Source organism: Linepithema humile, chromosome 5, assembly GCF_040581485.1.
Source record: "Linepithema humile isolate Giens D197 chromosome 5, Lhum_UNIL_v1.0, whole genome shotgun sequence".
NCBI classification, from domain to species: domain Eukaryota; kingdom Metazoa; phylum Arthropoda; class Insecta; order Hymenoptera; family Formicidae; genus Linepithema; species Linepithema humile.
The window spans coordinates 22,883,113-22,904,397 of record NC_090132.1 but is presented as its reverse complement, the minus strand read 5'-3'; the positions used below and the strand labels follow the sequence as shown (position 1 = coordinate 22,904,397).

The 21,285-nt window shown below is 35.8% G+C and overlaps 3 protein-coding genes across 10 annotated transcripts in view; 2 read left to right on the top strand and 1 right to left on the bottom strand.

Annotated features, from left to right (window-relative positions):
• The first annotated feature begins 622 nt into the window (after window positions 1-622).
• d4 lies at window positions 623-11,584 on the top strand. Of its 2 annotated transcripts, XM_012373711.2 has the most exons (9): window positions 623-800; window positions 885-994; window positions 1,132-1,368; window positions 1,481-1,686; window positions 1,864-1,933; window positions 3,633-3,788; window positions 5,542-5,967; window positions 10,098-10,210; window positions 10,576-11,584. In XM_012373711.2, the coding sequence occupies exons 1-9, from the start codon at window positions 709-711 to the stop codon at window positions 10,705-10,707; spliced, it is 1,542 nt and encodes a 513-aa protein (XP_012229134.2). In that variant the 5' UTR covers window positions 623-708; the 3' UTR covers window positions 10,708-11,584. The 2 variants fall into 2 exon arrangements, with proteins under 2 accessions (XP_012229134.2, XP_067212314.1); XM_067356213.1 differs by lacking the exon at window positions 3,633-3,788.
• A 335-nt stretch (window positions 11,585-11,919) lies between these two features.
• Iyd (Iodotyrosine deiodinase) lies at window positions 11,920-16,471 on the bottom strand. Of its 6 annotated transcripts, none has more exons than XM_012373726.2 (5): window positions 16,336-16,471; window positions 14,370-14,619; window positions 13,613-13,828; window positions 12,992-13,308; window positions 11,920-12,638 (listed from the first exon to the last, which is right to left on the bottom strand). In XM_012373726.2, exons 2-5 carry the CDS (start codon window positions 14,527-14,529, stop codon window positions 12,453-12,455), a joined length of 879 nt encoding a protein of 292 aa, XP_012229149.2. In that variant the 5' UTR covers window positions 14,530-14,619; window positions 16,336-16,471; the 3' UTR covers window positions 11,920-12,452. The 6 variants fall into 6 exon arrangements, with proteins under 6 accessions (XP_012229149.2, XP_012229146.2, XP_012229148.2 ...); XM_012373723.2 differs by having other exon boundaries at window positions 16,284-16,424; XM_012373725.2 differs by having other exon boundaries at window positions 16,268-16,366.
• Window positions 16,472-17,038: 567 nt separating this feature from the next.
• Window positions 17,039-21,285, top strand: part of LOC105676097 (ribosomal protein S6 kinase alpha-5) — a 31,811-nt gene continuing 27,564 nt past the window's right edge. Inside the window, exon 1 of one of the 2 annotated variants that reach the window (XM_067356198.1) lies at window positions 17,039-17,176. Coding sequence is in view for 1 of the 2 variants with exons in the window: in XM_067356201.1 (XP_067212302.1) it covers window positions 17,071-17,176 (106 nt within the window). In the remaining variant the exon portion in view is untranslated. The remainder of the gene's footprint in view (window positions 17,177-21,285) is intronic. The other variant, XM_067356201.1, reaches the window with a different exon arrangement.

Genomic DNA, 21,285 nt, shown 5'->3' with positions numbered 1-21,285 from the left:
GCCGAGGTGTCCTGATACGACGTGCGGTGTGCTCATGCGCGCGACAGGTGGCTGCCCGGGTGTTACGCCGTTACTTCTCTCAACGCCACGGTGCATTTGCAGGTAACAAGTAGAAAACAACATTCGTTGATCAAACTTGATCAAAAAATAAGAAATTTATTTTATCGATTGTTGTTTTTAGCGAAACTTAATTTATCAACTGCCACTAAGAAAATATAGTTTTCTTTGTTACCTGCAGCCAATGGACGCTTTATAACTTTCAAACATTTATGGCGTTTCTAGATGACGATACTGTAAAAAGGCTTGTTATAGTAAGTGAAAATGTTTGTAATAAAACACATGTGTACAAGAAATAATGAAATATTTAATTAAATATTAGAATCACAGGCATCGTATTTATAGATTTATAAATATAAATTAAAAATCCTTGAAAAATTTGCATAAGCTATGAAAAAAATTTAATTTTTGTTGAAATAGTAATCTTATAATTTTATTATCTTATAATGATTTTATAATTATTTTTTGTAATAATTTTACGTATTGTTAGTGATATTTGTCGCTAATATTATTTTAACTAGTAGCTAAAGATGTTCTGATTTCGTTGGTAGATGAGTGCGACATTTGATCATCGTAGTTCTACTTCCGGGAAGAAGGCTTAGCCAGGCCAAGCGGTACGTTAAGTACGCCAAGGAGTTAAACTGCTCCAAAATGACCGCGTTGACAATTTCTCCGGCTATATCTCACAATAACAGTGGATTAATACAAGTGGTGAACGAAAGTAATCTAAGTAAAATAGAAAGGTTCGTATTCTTCGTGTTGTTTTGTCACAACTGTAATTATCACACTGGAGAAGAGTTAACGGAGATTATCGATCGTTTTTGTAGCTTCCTCAATGACACAGCTTATAGAGAAGCCATCGAAAATTCTTCCAATTACAATAGCCGATTATGCCGGGAACGACGTCTTCGCATGCCCTTCCTTGATTCACAAACAGGTAAAGATATTAAAAGTGTATCAATTAGATTAATTGTAAACATTGTATGTAAACATTTATCCAAACAATATATGAGGTATCATGTATATATGATTTTGTTTTCACACAATAACATGCAAGCTTGTGTAAAATTTCAGGTGTAGCACAAAATCATTCTGCACTTTTTATGTCCTCGAGGGAAAGATTACCAGGTTTATTACATGGTCAAATTTATACCTATCCAAGTAAACGATGGCGGAAGAAACGAAGACAATATTTAATGCATTATCTGCATCCAAAACGAGGACCCAGAGGTGATACAGAAGATGGAACAGAAGGCATTGAGGCTGTTACACATGTAAATGATGATAGCAAAGATTCAGTAGCACTTAAAGGTAAACAAGAATGGATGTCAAATTGCAGTATAAAAAGATCATTAAGGTTATTGAATGTAATCTAACCTAATTATTTTATTAAACTCTCATAACTAAAAATGAATGCTTTCAGATGAACATAGTAAAGATGCTTGGTATTATGATGAGCAAGATATGTTAGACATGGATCCCTATGATGAACCTGATCCTGATAGCGATTATGATTATGAAGAGAGCTATAGCAGTAAACGAAAACGTAGAAAAACACGTGGAGGTGGTCATCATCCTGCTCGTAGTCATCCACCTTCCACTGATAGTCCAGGTGGCAAAAGAACAAAGGTAAGTGACACATGATTGTGGATAGACATTTTGAATATAAAATATATCAATACAGCATTGTAAAAATTAGAATATATTTTAAAGTGATAATACACATCACATATATTTTATATACATGTTATTCACAAATTTGTGGAAAATTTGTATATACAAATAATGTGATTTTGTTTAATGCAGGGCGGAGGCCGTGGGCGTAAAAAAGCCAACTATGACTCTGTCGACACTGATAAACCATTCGTTTGTGACCGTAAGTTTAATCATAGATATAACTACAAATGACCAATCTTCCTGTTATTAGTTTATTATAACTATTATTAGTTATTGTTATTATTATTTGTTTTGAAATTTTGAAATAAGTTATAAACATATAAATTTTTCGTTACAATTTCGTTTTAATTTCATTCTACAATTATATGACGGCCGTATATTACACCACGCGCAACACAGAAACTAGATAATGATATAAAATAAGATGCAAGCTCGAAATAAATTGTTAAATGCTACTGTTGAATATTCGTATTCAAGACAGTGGTGATATAATTACATAGCAAACTGTATAATGCGAGGATATGCTTATTAATTTTGTTTTTTTACTATTGATAACTGACTATCTCGTTTGTTCAGAAAAATTAATCAGTAATGATGTTTTTCTTGAAATTGAAATTTAAATAATATTACAAAAATTCGAGTATAAGAATTTTTTATTATTTATTCGAGAGAAACTTATATTTTGTTTTGTTCTTCACTTTAGTATGAGCAGTTATGGTATGATTCTGAGTGCAAGGCAAAGATTAGTCATATGTTCCAAAACTTGTGCATAAATAGTATATGTATTTTATATCTATACTCTTTAAATATTTTGCAGAAAAAATGTAAAAATTCGAAAGATCTATCTGAAAGTTTCGCACAAACATCTTGAAGTGATGGCATAACTATTCGACCATTGTACTAAAATGAAAGATCTAATGCATTACAGTCTAATTAAATTCTAACATTTTATCATACAACTTTTGATAACTTTCGATAATTTATTTTGATAAAAAAAAGAAAAACATAAATTACTAACAAGCAAGTATAGATGAATCAAATGCTTCAACTTTATTTGGCACTTTACAACAATCATCATGTAACATTCAAAAACCATAATGACAAAATCTTAGAAAGTCTAAAGCTTCTAACTCTTATACTGACGAAACATTGCGTGGATTGAAAAGCAACTCATTTATATACTTATTATGCGCAAATTTATGGAATTAAATTGTATCTAGCGCAAGCAAACAAAGAGAATAGAGAGAGATTAAAAGAAAATTGGACTAATTTTTCGAACAATTTTGATATTACCTTCTTGAAGGAGTACAATAGTCATACTAATTTGGTCAAACTTTTCCAAACACAAAGTCTATGAATTAACTCGAATGTGCCTGCAATCTGTTTACTTCTTGAAACCACTCCTGTTAGACTAGCAGATAATCTAAAGAAATTTGGTCTGGTTACAGTAAGCTCGTATTAAAGAACAGAAATTTGGCGGAAGATTGAACTCGCCTATTGACGATCGAGCTAATGTCACCGGCCCAAATATCTTCGGACTAGTTCTACCTGCAATAATAACAGAGCAAGAATGTACTGGCTCACACTGTAGCGAGCTCATTCTGTAGGAGTACAAGCATCAAGCCTTGCATCGTATTAGTTTTGCTTCTTGGGCTGGAACTCCTTCACTGCTTGTCCACATTATAGACTCGTAGGTGGATAGGGATGTGTACTGGTACGGAAGGTGTGCAAATGCTATCCCTGAGCCCTCCGCTCCGACCCCTTGCCCCCCCCACCCCCTTTGTCAGCTTTTCTGTCCCGTATTACTTCCTTTGATCGTCCGTTAAACAAAAGGTCTGTCTTATCATTGGACGTTGCATTGGATGGATTGCGGGAAAACAGTATTTGCACTTTTGCAGTATGCAGCGCACGGTATAAGACCAGACCTGGTCTGGTCTACCATTACGGTCATTCCCACTCTACTTCCTCCGGTGATCCTGCTAAGGAACTAAGTCCCAGTCCTGCCGAAGTTGAACCTAGGAGTGTTGCAGACACCGCTGCTTCGAACCAGCCAGGTTGGAGCCAAAATCAGCTCAGTTTTCTCACTTTCCTTTAAGCTCGCGTTCCTTATTCTTCAGCCCACAACCTTTGTCCCGCGCCCTCATATTTTTGCCATCTCGTCTTCAATCTTAAAGATAATTCCTGGTCATGCAACTACTCATCCGAAAATTTTCCCCGATATAATAACCTAATATATATATATACTATATATACATATACTTTTTTTAAAAAAATCTGTGTGTATTGCAAATGCATGCGTTGCAAATAAGATATCGCGTGACGATTTTCTATCTAATTTTAAATCTATACTTCAAAATAAGTATGTATATGTGGAATATTTACGCTTCTCTAATGTTTAACTGTATTATGACAAGTTATTCATATATCATACGGATAAACAATATTCAAGACAGTATGATATAAGTAATTTAATTTTGCATCTTACGATTACGATATATTGTGTATGAATATTCTTCTTATATATTTTACATATCGAATAATGTGAATGTTTCTCATATCTTACAGAGAATGACGAAATGATTATTTGTGTTGCATCTATTTTGCAGTAGCATGCTTCTGCAATAGCATACTGAAATAATTTTATTTATCTTTTTTATCTTATATTAAAGAGACAAGAGATTATTGAGCTCTATATGTTGGTACATTTTTTTTGTGCGCGCGATTATGACTCTTAAGCGTTTTGTATGTGTGTTTTTTTCTATTAGTAGCTCGTATTCTTTTCGGCATGATTATAATTTTTACGAATGAGTCTAACAATATAATGATTTTTCTTTTCTTTGCTGTTTTGCTTGTATTATTCCTTTTAGAGCGATTTTGGCTTCGATTCTCCTATTAATGGACATTGAGGCTTCGTTGAAACAAAATAGGTACTTTTGAAGTTACTTGTAGTTCCAATTGTTTGAAAAGCTATTTGTTTGTACCTGTCTGTACTTTGAATTGAATATCGATATTTCTCATCGTTATATATATCTTCGATTTGCTGCTGGTGATGGAATGTACTGATTGACATATTTGCACTTATTATACCTACATATAATCATAATTTGTTTTTCTTGTCTTTGTAACGAATTGTTCAATAATGTGAAGTTTAGAATAATTGATTCTGTTATATAAATCGTAATCAAAAAGATGGGCTTTACAATCTGTCTATTTGTATATATTAAACGTATAATTTATTATACTTGTATAGTTATACTTGTATATAAACAGGTGTTACAGATAATTTTGCATTACATGTACAAAATGTCCCGATTATCGTCGTTAATTTCATTCGCAAATTCTTTCGTCAATTTAAAGTCGTTGTCTCTTTCGTAACTTTTCAATTCTCTAGTCTTAAATATCTTTTCAATTCAACTTGAAATTTTATTCGCACAAATTCTGTTGATAATCATAATTCATTTTTCCAAAACACTCAATTCTCCTATTGTTCACAAGATCAAAAATCATTTCAACACGATAATCTGATATTATCTTTTCGATAAATTTGTCTTTATACATTTTTTTCAATTGCAACACGACGATAGAGGACTTTCTTTGCCACTCCGTTCCATTTTGTCGCCCTTGCGGATCACTTTGACAGTAACCGAATCGATTATGAACGGACATTCACAGAGAAAGAGAAAAAAAAAAAGAAAGTCGAGTACAAATTTATTGTCTATTATATATATATATATATATAAAGCCAGTGTGCATGGTCATCAGCTTGTGGCAAAGCGCAACTGGGTTTGTTGGTCGGTTTGTGATCAGGTGGTACACGTCGAGGTCGTCAGAGCGCTACTTCCTCGAATACGTCGAGTCCGTCCCCGGCGACGCCTACCGCTGCGCCCGCAGCGGGAGCGGCGTCCCAGACGCCGCAGCCGCAGCAGCAGCTGCCGCCGACCGTGCAGACGCCTGTCGGCCCAGCGTCGCCTACCATCCCGGCGCCCAAGGAAGATCACCTGCCGACCGCAGCCTCACCCGGCGGCACCGTCCCGTTGCTCGCCGGAGAAACCACGGGATCCGCGGGCGGACCGCCCACGCCCGGTGGACCGAACGCGGAGAAGAAGGCCGGCGGCAAGTCCTCGGCGGCTCAGCCGTCCCCGTACTGCGACTTCTGCCTGGGGGACGCGCGCGAGAACAAGAAGACCGGCGGATCCGAGGAGCTGGTGTCGTGCAGCGACTGCGGCCGCTCAGGTAAGCCAGAGGAAAAGATCAAGCGCAAGTACACCCGGAGGGCGAATCACAATTAACTCGGTTGCGAACTGTCGCCGGCGCGCGAGGACTACCGGACGACGACGACGGTGATGACGGTAACGACGGTAATGACGGTAACGACGAGGACGATAATGATAATCATATAGTCACGTATTACGCTGAGATCGATATATTCGGCGGAGTGAGAGGGAGAGAGAGAGAGCGAGAGAGAGAGAGAGAGAGAAAGAGAGAGAGAGCGCGCGCGAGAGAGAAAGAAAGAAAGAGAGAGAGAAAGAGAGAGAGAAAGCTGTTCGTGTCCTGCGAACGGTCCTATTTTCTATGTCTCTTTGCGAGCCTACCGCGAACTGCGTCCTGTGCATACACATAGCCAGATACAACTCAAAAAAAAAAAAAAAATAGAGAAAAAAAGGAAAAAAAAACAGCAGATCAGGAAATCAGCTTGTTGCAATCTTGAGTACGCTTCCTCGCGACACACGCGACCGAGATGATCGTATTACGACTAGTGAACTACTTACAATTAGCGATATGATGATTTGAGGCAATCGGATGGCCGACGTCCGAGCGTTACGGAGGATATTGGGTATATATATACGTGTTTACGCCATAATTGTTTATGCTTCCATGTTTCAGCTGTTAATGTCGTGAAAGATATTAAGTAATTTGTTAATTTTACGACAGGCAAGCGTACGTGCCCTTCCTTACGCAAAGAGGATCGCTGCTCTCCATTCGTATATTCCAAACGTACATATAATTGTTAAGCACGCACTCGAGATGTTTAGCATTATCCGTTATTTGTATTAATTTCTTATAGAGGACCCTTGCCTTTCCGTTGATGCGTGACAAATCACTCTTATATACAACACCGCATTAATAGCGTCAGTGAATCATGTAGAAATGCCTGTTATCGGTTTTTGCAGTGTTTTTCATGTGATTTAAGTTGTTGAGACGGGACGACGGGAAGGTAACTTTTTGAGTTGTATAGGGTTGTAAATTGTCGCGTGGCGCGATTTTTTTCGTCACTGCCGCCAAGGGTAATAGAAACGTGCTGTTGCAATTTGGGGTGCAATAATTAAGGAAGAACCATTTAATTATCTGCACAGTTTTAGATCAAACGGTTACGAGCTTTACATACACTAGTCAAGGTGAGGAACACAAAACATCGTTTTGTCAATGGTGCAACTTGTCGCATCTGAGTAATAGGAATTTTCAGGAATTCCTTTACCAACGCGAATTTGCTGTGATTTATAGTATTTCAATGATTAGTTCTAAGATTAAATCGGTACGCGTAATGTTACACGAGGAAAGCACGAAACTTTAAAGTCTTGATCGGTGAGAGAGAAGTCAAATTTCATCGTGTATGTGTGTTGTGTGATTGGATACCAATGAGAAATTGACGGATCGTTTGCTTTTTACGTGAAATTATGTGTAAATTTGTTAAAATTCCTGTTGCACAGTACCACCAGAGCACGTATTGAGGAGGATGTGTTTGTCTTCTGTTTGACAGTGTATCCCGATATTTACGTTATTGTGTTGGAAATCAAAAGTAAAAGAGGTATACACGGCGTGAGAAACGCACCGGCAAGTTTAAGGAAATTTTAGATGCTATGCAATATATATATATATATATATACAAATATATACATATACTTTATATATTCAGCACAATCATGAAAAATCGTGTTTTACGAATGCAACGTATTTATTGTAAGATAACACGATGTTGACGATGTCGTATTTCAATATTTCTGCGTTTTCTCAGTGCTTGCAAATACTTCTGTATCTTTGCGTTTGTTGAGTATTACGTGGCTTAGATGACGCAAGCTAAGAGCGCAGCGCAGAAAAAGATAATGAAAGAGAAGAGTGCAATTTTAAAGGATCTCCATACTTCTCGCGATTTTCATAAAAATTGCATTAAAAAGAAAAAAATTGACTGAATCATCAGTATAATCATCAACATTTGACCTGTCGTAAAAATTTCGATCGGTATTAACGATATTTATGTGTTCAATATATATGCTTATTTGTACGATCGAAGAGTAATTCGCATTTTGAAGAATTCCAAATAAAATAGGTTCCGAAAATGAGACATATTTACTGTGACGTAAAGTGACACGTTTTATATAAGCAAGAAATGTTTTGTTTCGTAGACAAATAATTTGTATTTTGAGGGTAACAGCTTGATCCCTTAGGCAATCTCTGCAATTCTCACTCGAGAGAGACCTCATTTTACATCTACACAAACATTAGTGAGTTACGGTTATTAATGTTCCTCGCGTGGAACACATGTGAGATGATATCCTGAGGTAGAGAATTTATTTACGAGAGTTTTAACATGTGTAATAAATATGTTTTCGGTGTATCGTTGGGTGTCGTCGGATTTTGTTGTAAAGATAAACGCGTTTATCTTGTTTCGTGTTTAATCAGAGATATTCGTTAATTTCTTTCTAATATATCTGACATTCCATTGTATCCGCTGCTCTTAATCACCTTTAGTTGTGGGCATTAGCTTCTCCGACCTAATATAGTATATCTGCTCCTTGCTATTATTGTCATTTATAATAATCCATATATTTATTACATATTTAACGAGCAAGAAGAGGAAGGTGTGAGATAAAGAGATTTTTTGTTTGTTTTTTTTGTCTTTAACCACTGAATGTTTCAGTTAGATATCTTTTTAACAATGCGTCACACGTAAACGCCGTGGCACTATATCTTCTTGTAGACATCTGACATCTAGCTTAGTTTTGTACAAGCTTTGATACTCGTACAAATATCATTTAATTAGGAAGAAAACAAAACACCGTCTATGGAAATCAATGTAATACCTTATGAGTTTTTCGGGCGTAGTATGTGACGTTGAGTCTACTTTCGAGTTGTTTTGCCGATTCTAGATATATCGCGATTTTGCATATACGAAATCACATTCACACTTCGTAGGCTGCATAAGTTGTAACCGTGTAACACTTCACTTCCCGCACACGTAGACGTGTGTATGCTGTTTCTTTTTATATTCCATTTATAAAGTAATTAGGATAATTTTTACAAGCTGACAAGCAACCGTCTTCTTTAACCGTAGAGCCTCGTGTTTGCGAAGTACTTTCTAATATGCATATATTATGTAACTCGAGTATAAAAAAGGCTATTGACAAAGATATGTTACAGCTTCTTTATATATAACATACAGCGTAGAGTATTCTATCATTTAACATAGCTGATACGGCAGAATAGAGGGTACTACGTTTCAGTTTCTTGTATAAATTGATGATATTATATTATCCTTAGACTGTCGTAAGAAAAACTCACATGGTATATAAAAAAAAAAAAACAATGGAAGCATGCAGATATAGTTCCTCCTTGTTATATATAAAATTGAAGACTTGTTATTAGGCAGTTTTAATTAAGCAATACCCAATGAGGCTTACAAATATAGTATTTAAGTCACACTAGTTATATATAAATATATATATGGCGCCATATATATATGATATATATAAAAAATGTGATACGTTATGAGTTGCGTGTACGTGTGTATGACGAAGGGAGATAGAGAGAGAGAGAGGGTGCGAAAAAGAGAGAGAGAGAATGAATGCGAGAAAGAAAGAAAAGGAGCGAGGGAGAGAGTGTGCATCTGCGACGTTTATATTGTGCTGCGCAAGAAAGAACGTGAACTATTCCAAGGTACGCCCTGCTATTACTTACCACCTATTATTCCAAATAATAACAGTATGTTCAAAATGCAACATCAAAAAACGAAAAAAAAAAAAAATTGCAGATATCACGAAATAAAATATTCTGTGCGGAAACATGAAGACGTATCATTATTCCGGACGTTTTTAGTGCTGAGGAAAGGTGAAAGACATGTAGAGTCGTACTTGTGGACCAAATTTGTTAAACATTGTGCTCTTTTTCTTGTGTATGCAAAATTCGATTGCGATATGATCAAAAAAAAAAAAAAAGAAATAAATGATTTATGGAAAAAAACCATAGCTTGGAGTTCACTGTTCTTCGGCACAAGATAACTGTCCTGGCACCTTTCTACTCGTCTCCTGCAACAGAATCCTCATTCCGTCCCAAATGCGTATTCCAACGTGCGTACGTTCTTGTTATAGGGCATCCAACTTGCTTGCAATTCACTGCAAACATGATCGTTTCTGTTCGCAAGTACAGGTGGCAATGTATCGAATGCAAATGTTGCTCCATTTGCGGCACCTCTGACAACGATGTAAGTATTTCACAATTCCGCAGTCCCTTTTGCAGGACTTCCGTAGAACAATTGCATTTTACTTTCGTGGACAGAAATATTTTTCCACTAAAAGAATAGATTGCAAAAAAAAAAAAAAAAGAAAAGTTAACATTATGATGTGCATTTGTCAAGCAAGACTTTTACATTTACTGATAAGAGAAATAAGAAAAAAGAAAAAAAAAAAAAAAAGGATTTTACTATTCGGAAAAGTCGACTTTGCGTATTTATTTCGACTGTTTGTGAGAATTGAAAAAATTTGTCGAGTAAAATTTTGAAAAACGACGCTTCCTATTGTGCGCTTTGCGAATCTGGATTACTCAATCTTTACGGTTTGGGGATAATAGGATCAATTGCTGTTCTGTGACGACTGTGATCGCGGATATCACATGTACTGTCTGGCCCCACCTCTCGCATCACCTCCTGAGGGATCATGGTCCTGCCGTCTATGCATAGCCGAATTTCATCGCCGTGATTAAATCCTACTCTCATAGATAAGTCACGAAGCCATTTGCCATTTCGCTGTGGCGCAGCGGTTATCTTATTAGGAGAATTAGGAGAGTATTCACGAGCTCACACTCATATTATATATAATATTTACACGCCGGCAAATTTTTCGAGAAGGAAAAGAAAGTCAACTTCATCGATTACTATTTATTACGAAATTTCCATTTGATCATCAGCTCCTGCTCCCCTCGTTAAATTATGTTAATGGTAATAATAATGTTAATAATACCGCTAATAATTAGGATATTAATAATTACGTTATTATAACATACTACGTTAGATATCTCAGGCACTGGTTGATCTCAACGAGATAAAGATGTAAGGAAACACGTATTTATAATTTAATCGAAATAGCTTCTACAGATAGATATGTATAAAAGATACGTCGTAATCGACTGTCAGTGGATTCTTGTAAGGAACGAACAAAGAGATTAATAATTTTAAAGACAAAGACGGAGTTCGATTTACCGATGGTGTTAGATTTTACATTCGTACTGAATAAAGTGTATTTTTTGCTCATTTTAGAAACTGACATATATATACTCTTTACAGCGATATTACTAATGTAAACGAACGATAGAGAATTAGTCGAGGATCGCTAAATAGGACAATACTCTCCTAGTTCTAGACTATTCTACCCTTAGTCAATGACTATTTCCAAGTTTGATTGCTTTCGGAACTTTTACAATTGCTTAAATTTCGGCGAAAATTTGGCGATCTCGAGTTTTCATACTAAACTCTTAGCTCCTCGCTATCGACTTGGCTCTGACCAAGCTTCATAAGGGAAGAAAAAAAAAAAAAAATAAATAAATGCGAAAACGAAAGGAAAATTCATATTCTAGAAAATAATATTAATAGTATTTGTTCCATGAATAGTAATAAATAGAATATTATCTGTTTCTCTGTATGTATCATGATACTAAAGCTTTTACACTTAATGACATAGCTACTAGTAGCGACATAGCTGTCATATGCAGATTGCAGAACTGCAAAAAAATTATATTCTACATGTTCTTCGTCATTTAACTCAGTATTTTTGTATTTTATATATTGAATGTACTTAATTTTAAGAAACTGTGGTGATATATTTGGTATTTGTTAATGTGAAGCCTCGTTTCAATTTTACAATTTTACGACCTAATTATATTAGTGTTAGATATATACACCATGCAAAAGAACTATGATTAACTTTTCAGTTCTTTAATTAAATTAATGGAATTTACATTTTATATCGCTTATTTTTAACATTATGTATGCAAATTTGAATAAACACTAGTTTATACAAACCGGATTACTAAGTTAGAACAGTCTCATTGCGTGCCATTGTACATTTTTCAACTGCAGGAGAGAGAAATATAACAAACGACACGACTCGAACAGGTGCTATATTTCAGGGATTAGCTCTTCTTTTTTGGACATTACGGTTACTTTGTAATATTGGCAGTGATATTTTAAGCCAAGGAATACTACATATTCTATTATAGTAAATAATTGATATCCACAAAATATGTAATGTAAGATAAAAAAGTTAGTATCTCCGAAAAATATAACATTTTTTCATAAAAATAACACTAACATAAATGTATGTTTGACTATTTATTTCAGATACTCCCACACTTTCGGTTTCTAAATGATAAGAAAATCGGGAAATTTTGCAACGTATCGAGTATTTATGTTAAAGCAATGGTCTCATCAATTCGCCGCGTCTCATGTTCTTCTAGTCAATCTCAACTAAAATCTCAGAGAGAGGTTTTCGTTGCAAATCGGGAACAGTGGCATCTTCGGCTGGATAACCGACTGGTAATAGTAACACGAGCTTTTCGTTGGGTGGACGATTAAGAAGACTGCGTATAGCAGGCCCGCAGTTCAACGGCGTAGATGTAAGAGTTACCAAACCGGCGCACTATAATACATTCGAAAAGGAGACGCAATCAGCGAGATTATTCTAGGTAAATTCCCATATTACCAAAATAAGAAACATCTTCCTATGGAATATCTCAAAGTTCTTTAATATGCAAACACATTTAATCTTCATTATCTTTTGATAATCTCTTGATACTCTTGATGTTACGTTTCTCAATAAATATTAGCTTTCAACAAGCACAATCGTAAATATAGAATTCTTATAGATTTATCGTATTTGTCGCAAAAAAATCTTTCGTCGCAAGATTCGTTTTAGGAAAAATATCACTAAGTGATATCACATCCATTTGGTATTCTTCGCAAGAATTGTATAGTAGAAAAAGTGAATATTACCTGTATGGCGGTAATAAGGATTCCACATGCTATGGAAACGCTCATCTCATGATAATAATGGATCTTCTTCTTTCCATTTGGCAGAGTACCGTAGGTCTGCTTGAACACAAGTATCAGATACGGAGCGACAGTCAGGTACTCTTTTATCCAGTCAGTCTTCAGTGGCGACAAATCGGTCGTCCACTTTACTCCCATCCTTTTCTTATAATTAATTTCCTCCTCTTGCTCCACGATACTTCTAATTTTCGATTTTACAGTTGGATTAGACACCACGACGAAGCTCCATGGTTCTGTATGCGCGCCGCTGGGAGCGGTGCCTAAATTGAAATGAACGTGAGACTTAAAAAGGATAAAGTGCGAATTTAAATACAATGGCATTTTAATCTTAGCGCTCGCTGTGATATATTAATATTGATGATAAAATTTACATTTCAAATTTTCACTTATAGTGTCGTTCTAATTGTTAAAAAAATTTCTCTCAGACTCAAGTTTTTCTCGCTGCAAACTTTTGCACCTTGTAAAAATTAAAGGTGCTTAACATTTTCCAATTAGCGTTTATTGAATTACAAAGGTGATCATTTGATGTGTTCTCTGATGTCACTGAATCAACAAATAAAATACCTGCGGTTCTTATAATTTCGCGAATAATTTCCTTCGGAACAGGATCCGCGCTGAAGAATCTTAAAGTCCGTCTCGCAGCGGCTAGTTGATAGAATTCTAATGCTCGTGCCAACAATTCTTTTTCAGATAATCTGACATACTGATACGGTATGTGCTTGAGGTCTCTTGGTAATGCAGGCTCCTCTTCATTCTCTTCGAGCAACTTTTCGCACACTTCTAGAAAGCGATATAAAGTAAGTATTTTAACGATATAAAGTAAGTATTTCGTACGATGATTATGTAAAAAATAATATGAATTACATAACATATATATTTTTATATTTTTTTACATAAAATAAATACGAAATTTTAATCTTTCTTTTCACAACATCGAAAAAAGAATAAAAAAGTCATATAAGATAATTGAGATCAATTAATCACGAAATTCATAATTGTAGCTTTTTAACAATTATGCATCCTACTAATGCACTTAGTAACTTTAATGGGCAATATATTATTTTTTAATCGTTTTGCAAATAAATTTCATTATTGATAAATCATTGTGTTGTATTCTTTATTCGATGTGTTCTTAATTACTTTCACTTTTATTTATTTCATTGTTATAATTGAGATAATTTTGATTTGAAGATTTTAAATCAGTTTCAAATTAAGCACCGCTCTTCCCGAAAGTGAGGCAAATATGAATAACTTCCATGAATGAATGTTCCGACTATGTAACGACTATGTATGGTGTCCAAGTATCTCGCTGTGACATTACTTTCACTCGGATCCGTGGATTCGTCAGATGCTGTGAATTCTTGCGTCATACTTCGTGCGCTTGGCCATTTGAAGAATTTGTTAAACAGGACGAGTGACACGGCGACAATCAGTATATGCCAAAAGTACTTGATCGTGAAGGGCAGATAGTCGGAGAACATCTTACGCACGACGAGGAAAACCTTTCGCACAGCTTTTTTACTCACTACTGATCCAGGTTGGAACGAGTTCCCAGCACGCACTCAAGTGAGCTGTGAAGGTCAGAGGTACAAAGTATACAAGAAATGCAAGATAATTTTACAAACGATCTAATCGCGTCGCGAATGGAAAAAACTTATTATCTCTTGTTCTACTTTGATACCCTACTTCGATCACTTATCTACTTAAATAATTTATTTTAATTAATTCAATCCTTTCAGCGTGGTGTTTGCGATCGTAACTTCATTGAAGAGCATAAAATTTACTATCAATTACTTACCAATCATTATAAACTATTAGCAAATAAAAACTAAATTTTCTAAGCGAATTGTAAACGATGGAGACACTCCACACACAAAGATATTTCACACACACGCGTTCAAAATTCAAAGTTTAAAATTGTATATATATCTCTTACAAATTTTGCAGTTATTTAAAGCACTTTAAGCGCACTTTCGTCCTTTTCGTTATCAAGACGATTACTGAATGATATCATTGTTGCATGTCATTCGATCCATGGTATGGAAACTTTTATCAGTTAATATTAGTTACAGAATCACTGATAAAAAGAATAACTTCGTACGTAATCATTCATTCACTTTTTATAGCTTGTTTGCCATGTTTATTATTTCTGACAAAAGTTATATTCCTGTCTATCGAAGGACAAATAATCTTGTGTACTTTTTTGTAGATACAACGAATGTCTTTATCGAACAATGAGTTTATTAAGGATGGTAAATTCCTGTGGCAAAGAATATTTCTTTTAATTAATGCAAATAATGGCGAGAACAATATGTGCTAATTGAAATGAAATGAGAATGTAGATCCGAGTGATAATACTTCACCGGATATCCCGGATTCTTTACATCTTTTTAAAATGACGTTCATTAATTAATTTTCTTTTACTGCTTGCGACGATTTCTTTACAATTACTTAATTTTTTTCCAAATAACGTTGTATTCTTTTTCATTTGACCATTTAAAAATTAATTCTTTAATTTACATATAAATGTGAAAGTAATATGCTTTCTCATTTTCTCTCTCGTTTTCCACGATCACACCATAATGTAACGCGCATCGCGCTGACCTTGATTATCAATAAGGAAAAATCGATACGTAGAATTAACGAGAACGTAGTATGCGATCCCCTCTTCTGGAAATAGAATCATAAAAGATATTCCGGTTGTACACGTGCGTTGTCTTTTCGATCGAAAGAAATAATATTAAGAAGTACGTCTAACACTTTGAACACTACTTCGTGCGAGATATAAAAAAGTGCCGATAAGAAATCGCACGAGATTCTTGAGAGCAGGGCTGTAGTACTTTACCACACACCCGTTACATTCAAAATAACTTCTAAATTTAATTAAGTCGTTTTATGTGTTAATGTTTTCAATCATCAATTCTGATATTAAATATTCAGAATAAAATGTACTTAATTCGAAACATATCTACATTATCAAACGATGCAGTTTCTTGCATTAAATATTAAGACAGCACTAGCTCGAACAGATCCCTTTCATATTGATTAAATTTAACAATAGCTTAACGATCTCGTAGTTTCGTAATGTCAATCTTTAAGAAAAGAAAAATGTAACGATAAAGTACAAAGGTGAAAGTGTCTCTCGATCGTTGGTATCGCTCCATACAAGTTCTATCGAATAACAGAAGTGATTTTACGATAAGCATTTTATCTGCCAACCATTTGTATGGCGCACCTCAATCAATATGTCGTATTTCAGTCAATTCATATGTGACAGTCTTTTGTACCGTTCGACCGAGTTGTTCGCTGTGAAACGTTCTCCGAGAAAATTCTGATTCATCGATCCGCGCCACGGTTTTTGATACGGGCCTGAGCGGTCAGCGCGCGACGCCCAATCAACGGCGCCGCGTGGCGGCTGCACGACGCGGCAGAGCGCGCAGTAGCGAAAACGTGCACGGGTCCGGTAACACGGCTGCGTCCGTTCGCACCACGGGCGCGGCGAATCGGACGGGCCAAGGACGATCATGTAAAACCGCGGCGCGTGTCGACGGCGCTTCCGTGAGTCCTTCGGGATCCGCGATCGGTTCCCACAAGCGAAGATCGCGCGCCGGTGAGCTTCTGTTGCGGAGTTTCGCGCACCAGCCTGCACCTTCTGCACGCGCAAATCGAAACCCGCTCCTCTTTGCTCCGTATCATCGTGTATCGCGTATACACGTACGTACACACACATACACACATATACGTACGTATTTTTGCACATATACGCGCACACGGACCGGACACACACGTGTGTGCACATATACAAACGTGCGGACAACGGAGAGCGAGAGACGTTTCCCGAACGGGCGTATCGCGTTATAACCGCGAAATGCGTCTCCGTTGAGCGGACCATTGCTCGTTCGTGATCGTGACGACTAGCAGAAACGACGACGACGACAACGGTGACAAGTGCGCCGCAATAGGACCAGACGAGGGAAGGAGTAAGAACGAGCGCGAGCACGAGAGGGACGGAGCGAGAGGGGATGGAGAACGCGATGCAGCCGCCGCTTCCACCGCCACCCCCACCTGCCTTCGACGTGCCACAGAGCAGCGGCATGGAGCAGACGGTCACCCACGAGTTGACATTTGGTATGTCTAGCCTGTTATTCTTGATCGTGCACGCTCCGTCTGCATCGGAGATCGAGACCGATATGATTTCGCTGAGTTTCACGCGTTTCGGCACGCGAAAATCTTTTTCTCGGCATCTCGGCATTTGTTGACGACGATAGACGCGCGATGGATGCGACGGATGAATCAAACTCGCCGAGAGATTATACCGGTCTCGATTCTCCGTGCATAAAACTATTGCACGACGTGTGGCTTATCATATTGATATGGGTTCAGCTCGGCAATTTATATCATCGCACTGACACCTGTGCGCATATTACATTATATAACTCGTCGACATGTATCGCCCGCTGCATTTCGCTTCTATATAGAGCGGCTGTAAAGGGGATTGCGCAAAATATCAAATGTCCATGTTTTGTGTTAATGTTTAAATGAATGGCAGCGCCATCAGTATAACGCCGCTGACACGCGACGCGATACGGTACAAAATTAAAACTGCGCTACGATTTGGCGAAGAGGGAGAGCAGCTCTACGCACTCGCTGTTACTTGTGTCGATATAAAAATCGTTCCGTTTCAAATAAACCTCAAAACATTCTTTCACGCGTGCGATTTTTTTAACGTCAGATCTCACATCCGGGAACATGTGCGTCTCGCGCCGTTTTTCGCTGCGTAAATTGGCTCTCTATATTTAACTGTGCCCGGTATATAAGTATAATCCGACAGTCATTTTAGAAATGTCAGTTCAGCTCCGATCTGTCACAAACATTATTACTGCGAAATTATTCCCTGCTACTCGCTAGATTAAATTTTAAACAATGCTCGCGAGATTAAAGACTGGAATTTTGTTGAACACAATTTTTTCTGATGGATAGGAATCTGTAGAATTCTTCGATGAGCTATGAAAATAATTCTAGTCCATTGAATATATTCTTTGCTTTTTGACCTTTGTCCTTATATTGACTGCAACATTTATTAGGTATCATTTTTGTTCTTTTTATGTTTTTCGCAAATTGTATAAAATATCCACATGCTGTCTTTTATCTTTTTATGAATTGTCTATGAACTAAACTATATTTAGTTATAAAAAATCTTCTCAATTTTCCTTTTTCATGTTTAAAGTAAGTTTTAGATTGTCAAAAAAAAAGTATTAAATAGAAAGATATATAGTAGAAACATTTTGAAATAATCCAATTTGTAATAATCCAATTTTCAAAGGCAATAACAGTATAACAATAGATCAATAGTAGATGCAAACTTACATAAAGCGGAAAGTTATTGCTTCATTTATCATTTGATCACTTGCATTCTGATTTAAGTTTTACAATATATATGTGGAGATTATCTTTAAATAACTTAAAGACATTGCGTCATTTCTGTAATTCCCCATGTATTATCTTAGAAAAAAATTACGTAATGACGGAAATAAAACTGTATATTAAAAGGTCATAAAATATTCATAGTTTTTTCGAGAGAAATAGCTCCATTAGTTTGATTTATGTTCGTAATATCGTGCTTTTTTATTTATTTTTGTTTAATACGATACGGTACTAACAATGCAAATAATAACGAAGCATCTCTCCATAATGCATTTTTAATTAACAATGAATTCGCAGATACCAATAAGTATCAAAAGATTCAGTTTTATTAATAAATTACGCTTAAATTAATTTATCAATAAACTTTTAATTAGTTAAATTAAGTATATAATTAGATTAAGTATTCCATTTTGTTTATCATCGTACGTGCATGTGTGTACTGCCTTAAAAAAAAGAAAAAAAAAGGTGCGACAGTCACGATAGTGCAGTCGCGTGTACTATCATCGTTGCTATTGTTGGTGCAGTATTATAACGCAATATGATATTACATCGTGGACCGACGCCAACGATTATTAACGCTCGCGTATCTCGGCGGTTTTAACGTCTGTAGTGATTATTTATTCACAAGAAAAGAAACGACGTGCCGCCATCTGTTAAAATGTATTTAAACCTGTAGTATGATTTGATCGTGCATCGTTTTTTCTTCTGTGCGAGATTGATTTTGAACTTTCCATCTATCCATAATAGATTTTCTTCTTTTTTTTCTTCTCTTTAGGACTTTGTCTTATAACAATCTTGTCATCCCGTCAATCAATCAGTTCATTCTCTTAAGAGATGGAGATCCAACTCTCTTTCCACCGCTTTGGTGGTTTGCCCGGTGGTCTCCTTTCAGATGTTTATGTCTTAACCTATTTGGCGATCCTCACGTCTCCCGTTCTATCTACGTGATTCGTCTAGATTTTCTATTTGTAAATTTTTTACCCGAGCTATTTATTAATGTTTACAAACAGTGGTGTGTAACAGGTAGTGAGTAATAGAAAAAGAAAGTTGCAAATTTAATTAAAATGATTTATGTGGAGAGTCTAAATGGATTTCACGAAACAGGTGTAAACAGTAAATGGATTTCACGAAAGCGAATGTCATCGGAACAGAGTTTGCCTTCGCAAAAGGCACGTAAAGAGAAACGCATAAATAGAACTTGAAAAGATGCTTTGATTAATTATTATACTGATATTATACATAGTAGTAGTTTTTATAAAAATGGATATCTCGATTATAATTATTTCACTATGCAAATTCAAATATCACACTTTTTTCTCAATATAATGCACTACATTTTTTAAAAGAATTTCTTCGGTTTTTTTTCTTACATAGATTTCTTCATTTCTCTCCTTTATTAGGACAAAAATAAAATGGATTTTCAATTTTTAAATCAATTGAAAATGTCTCTTTACCTTTTTACTTTCCTTCGTATATCAGTCCTGAAAATATCACGTAAATAATGGCTACATTTCGAAAATAGCGAAGGCGATTAATTTTTGAAGAGACAAATATTTTACGTCTAGAATTTTCGTGATAGAATTTCAAGCCATGGCGAACGGTATCAGAATTATATTATATGTTGAGATTATTACGATTCGCGATTCTCTCGACAACGACCCGCGAATCCTGTTCTCGACGAGGACGTCGAAAAAAAAGTGCGAAGCCGACCACATCGTCGTTGTCATTGCCGTCGTCGTCGTCGTCGTCGTCGTCATTATCATCGGGTTTTCACAGTAGATATCGTCAGAGCCGGTTCCGCCAACGTAGACTTTCCAGACGAACTTGTGTGGGTATTATCCAATCGGTCGCGCATATCGCCGCTGAATCGCAGTGCGATTTTCAATCTTTTCAGTTTTCTTTTATCACTATTTTCTGAACAGACTTGCACCAGCAAAGTGCCGGTTGACAAATTTTTTGTTCGATTTATCATTCATTGCCTACGCTATATAATTACAAATTATAATCTTTTGCTACAATAATCGTCGCTAAATGTTAAAACTGCAAAATATCTATTGAAGATACAGCGGTTGTGAATTAAAATTCTTGTCTAGTGAATTATATATATATATATATATCTATTTTTTGTTTATACAGCGTAATAATTATCGGTATTCACTAATCGGGATTCTATAAATAATTGTACGAAACTAATGCTAATTTTTCATTAACATTTTATAATATTTATTATAATTTATATGATATTTGAATCATAAGCGGAAATGATAAAATTACATTATTCATGCATCTCTTTTTGCATCACGCACTCGATGCAACATAAGAATCACGGAAGTTCTCGAAATCATTCGAGCAAATCGAAAGTATTAAAAGGGAATACCATATTATCAAGTCCCATGAAATTTACAAGAGGTCAAGGATAAGCCATTCGAGCACGATGATAGTTTCCAGAACTTCAATCTTACACATTTTAACGACTAAAGTAAAGCGTGTGATCGGTTTGTACGTAAATCTCTGATGTGAATTAGATAGTTTTGTGCTTCGACGAATCACATAAGAATTGTAAAATTTGTTTATTGTTATAGAATGTTAATGTTTTTCGATAACCATCGAGGATACGATACTTTTCGCTCAACCTTTTTCATTCTTCTATCTTTAAAATCTATTTTTAGAGCTTTATCTCTTTAGAGCCATTGTATTTTCTCCGAAATTCATTGTACTGTATATCTGATATATGTATGTATTATTCTTATTTGACAATAATTCAAACTTACGTCTCTTTTATCGTTTAATTTACAACGTCATAAAATTATACA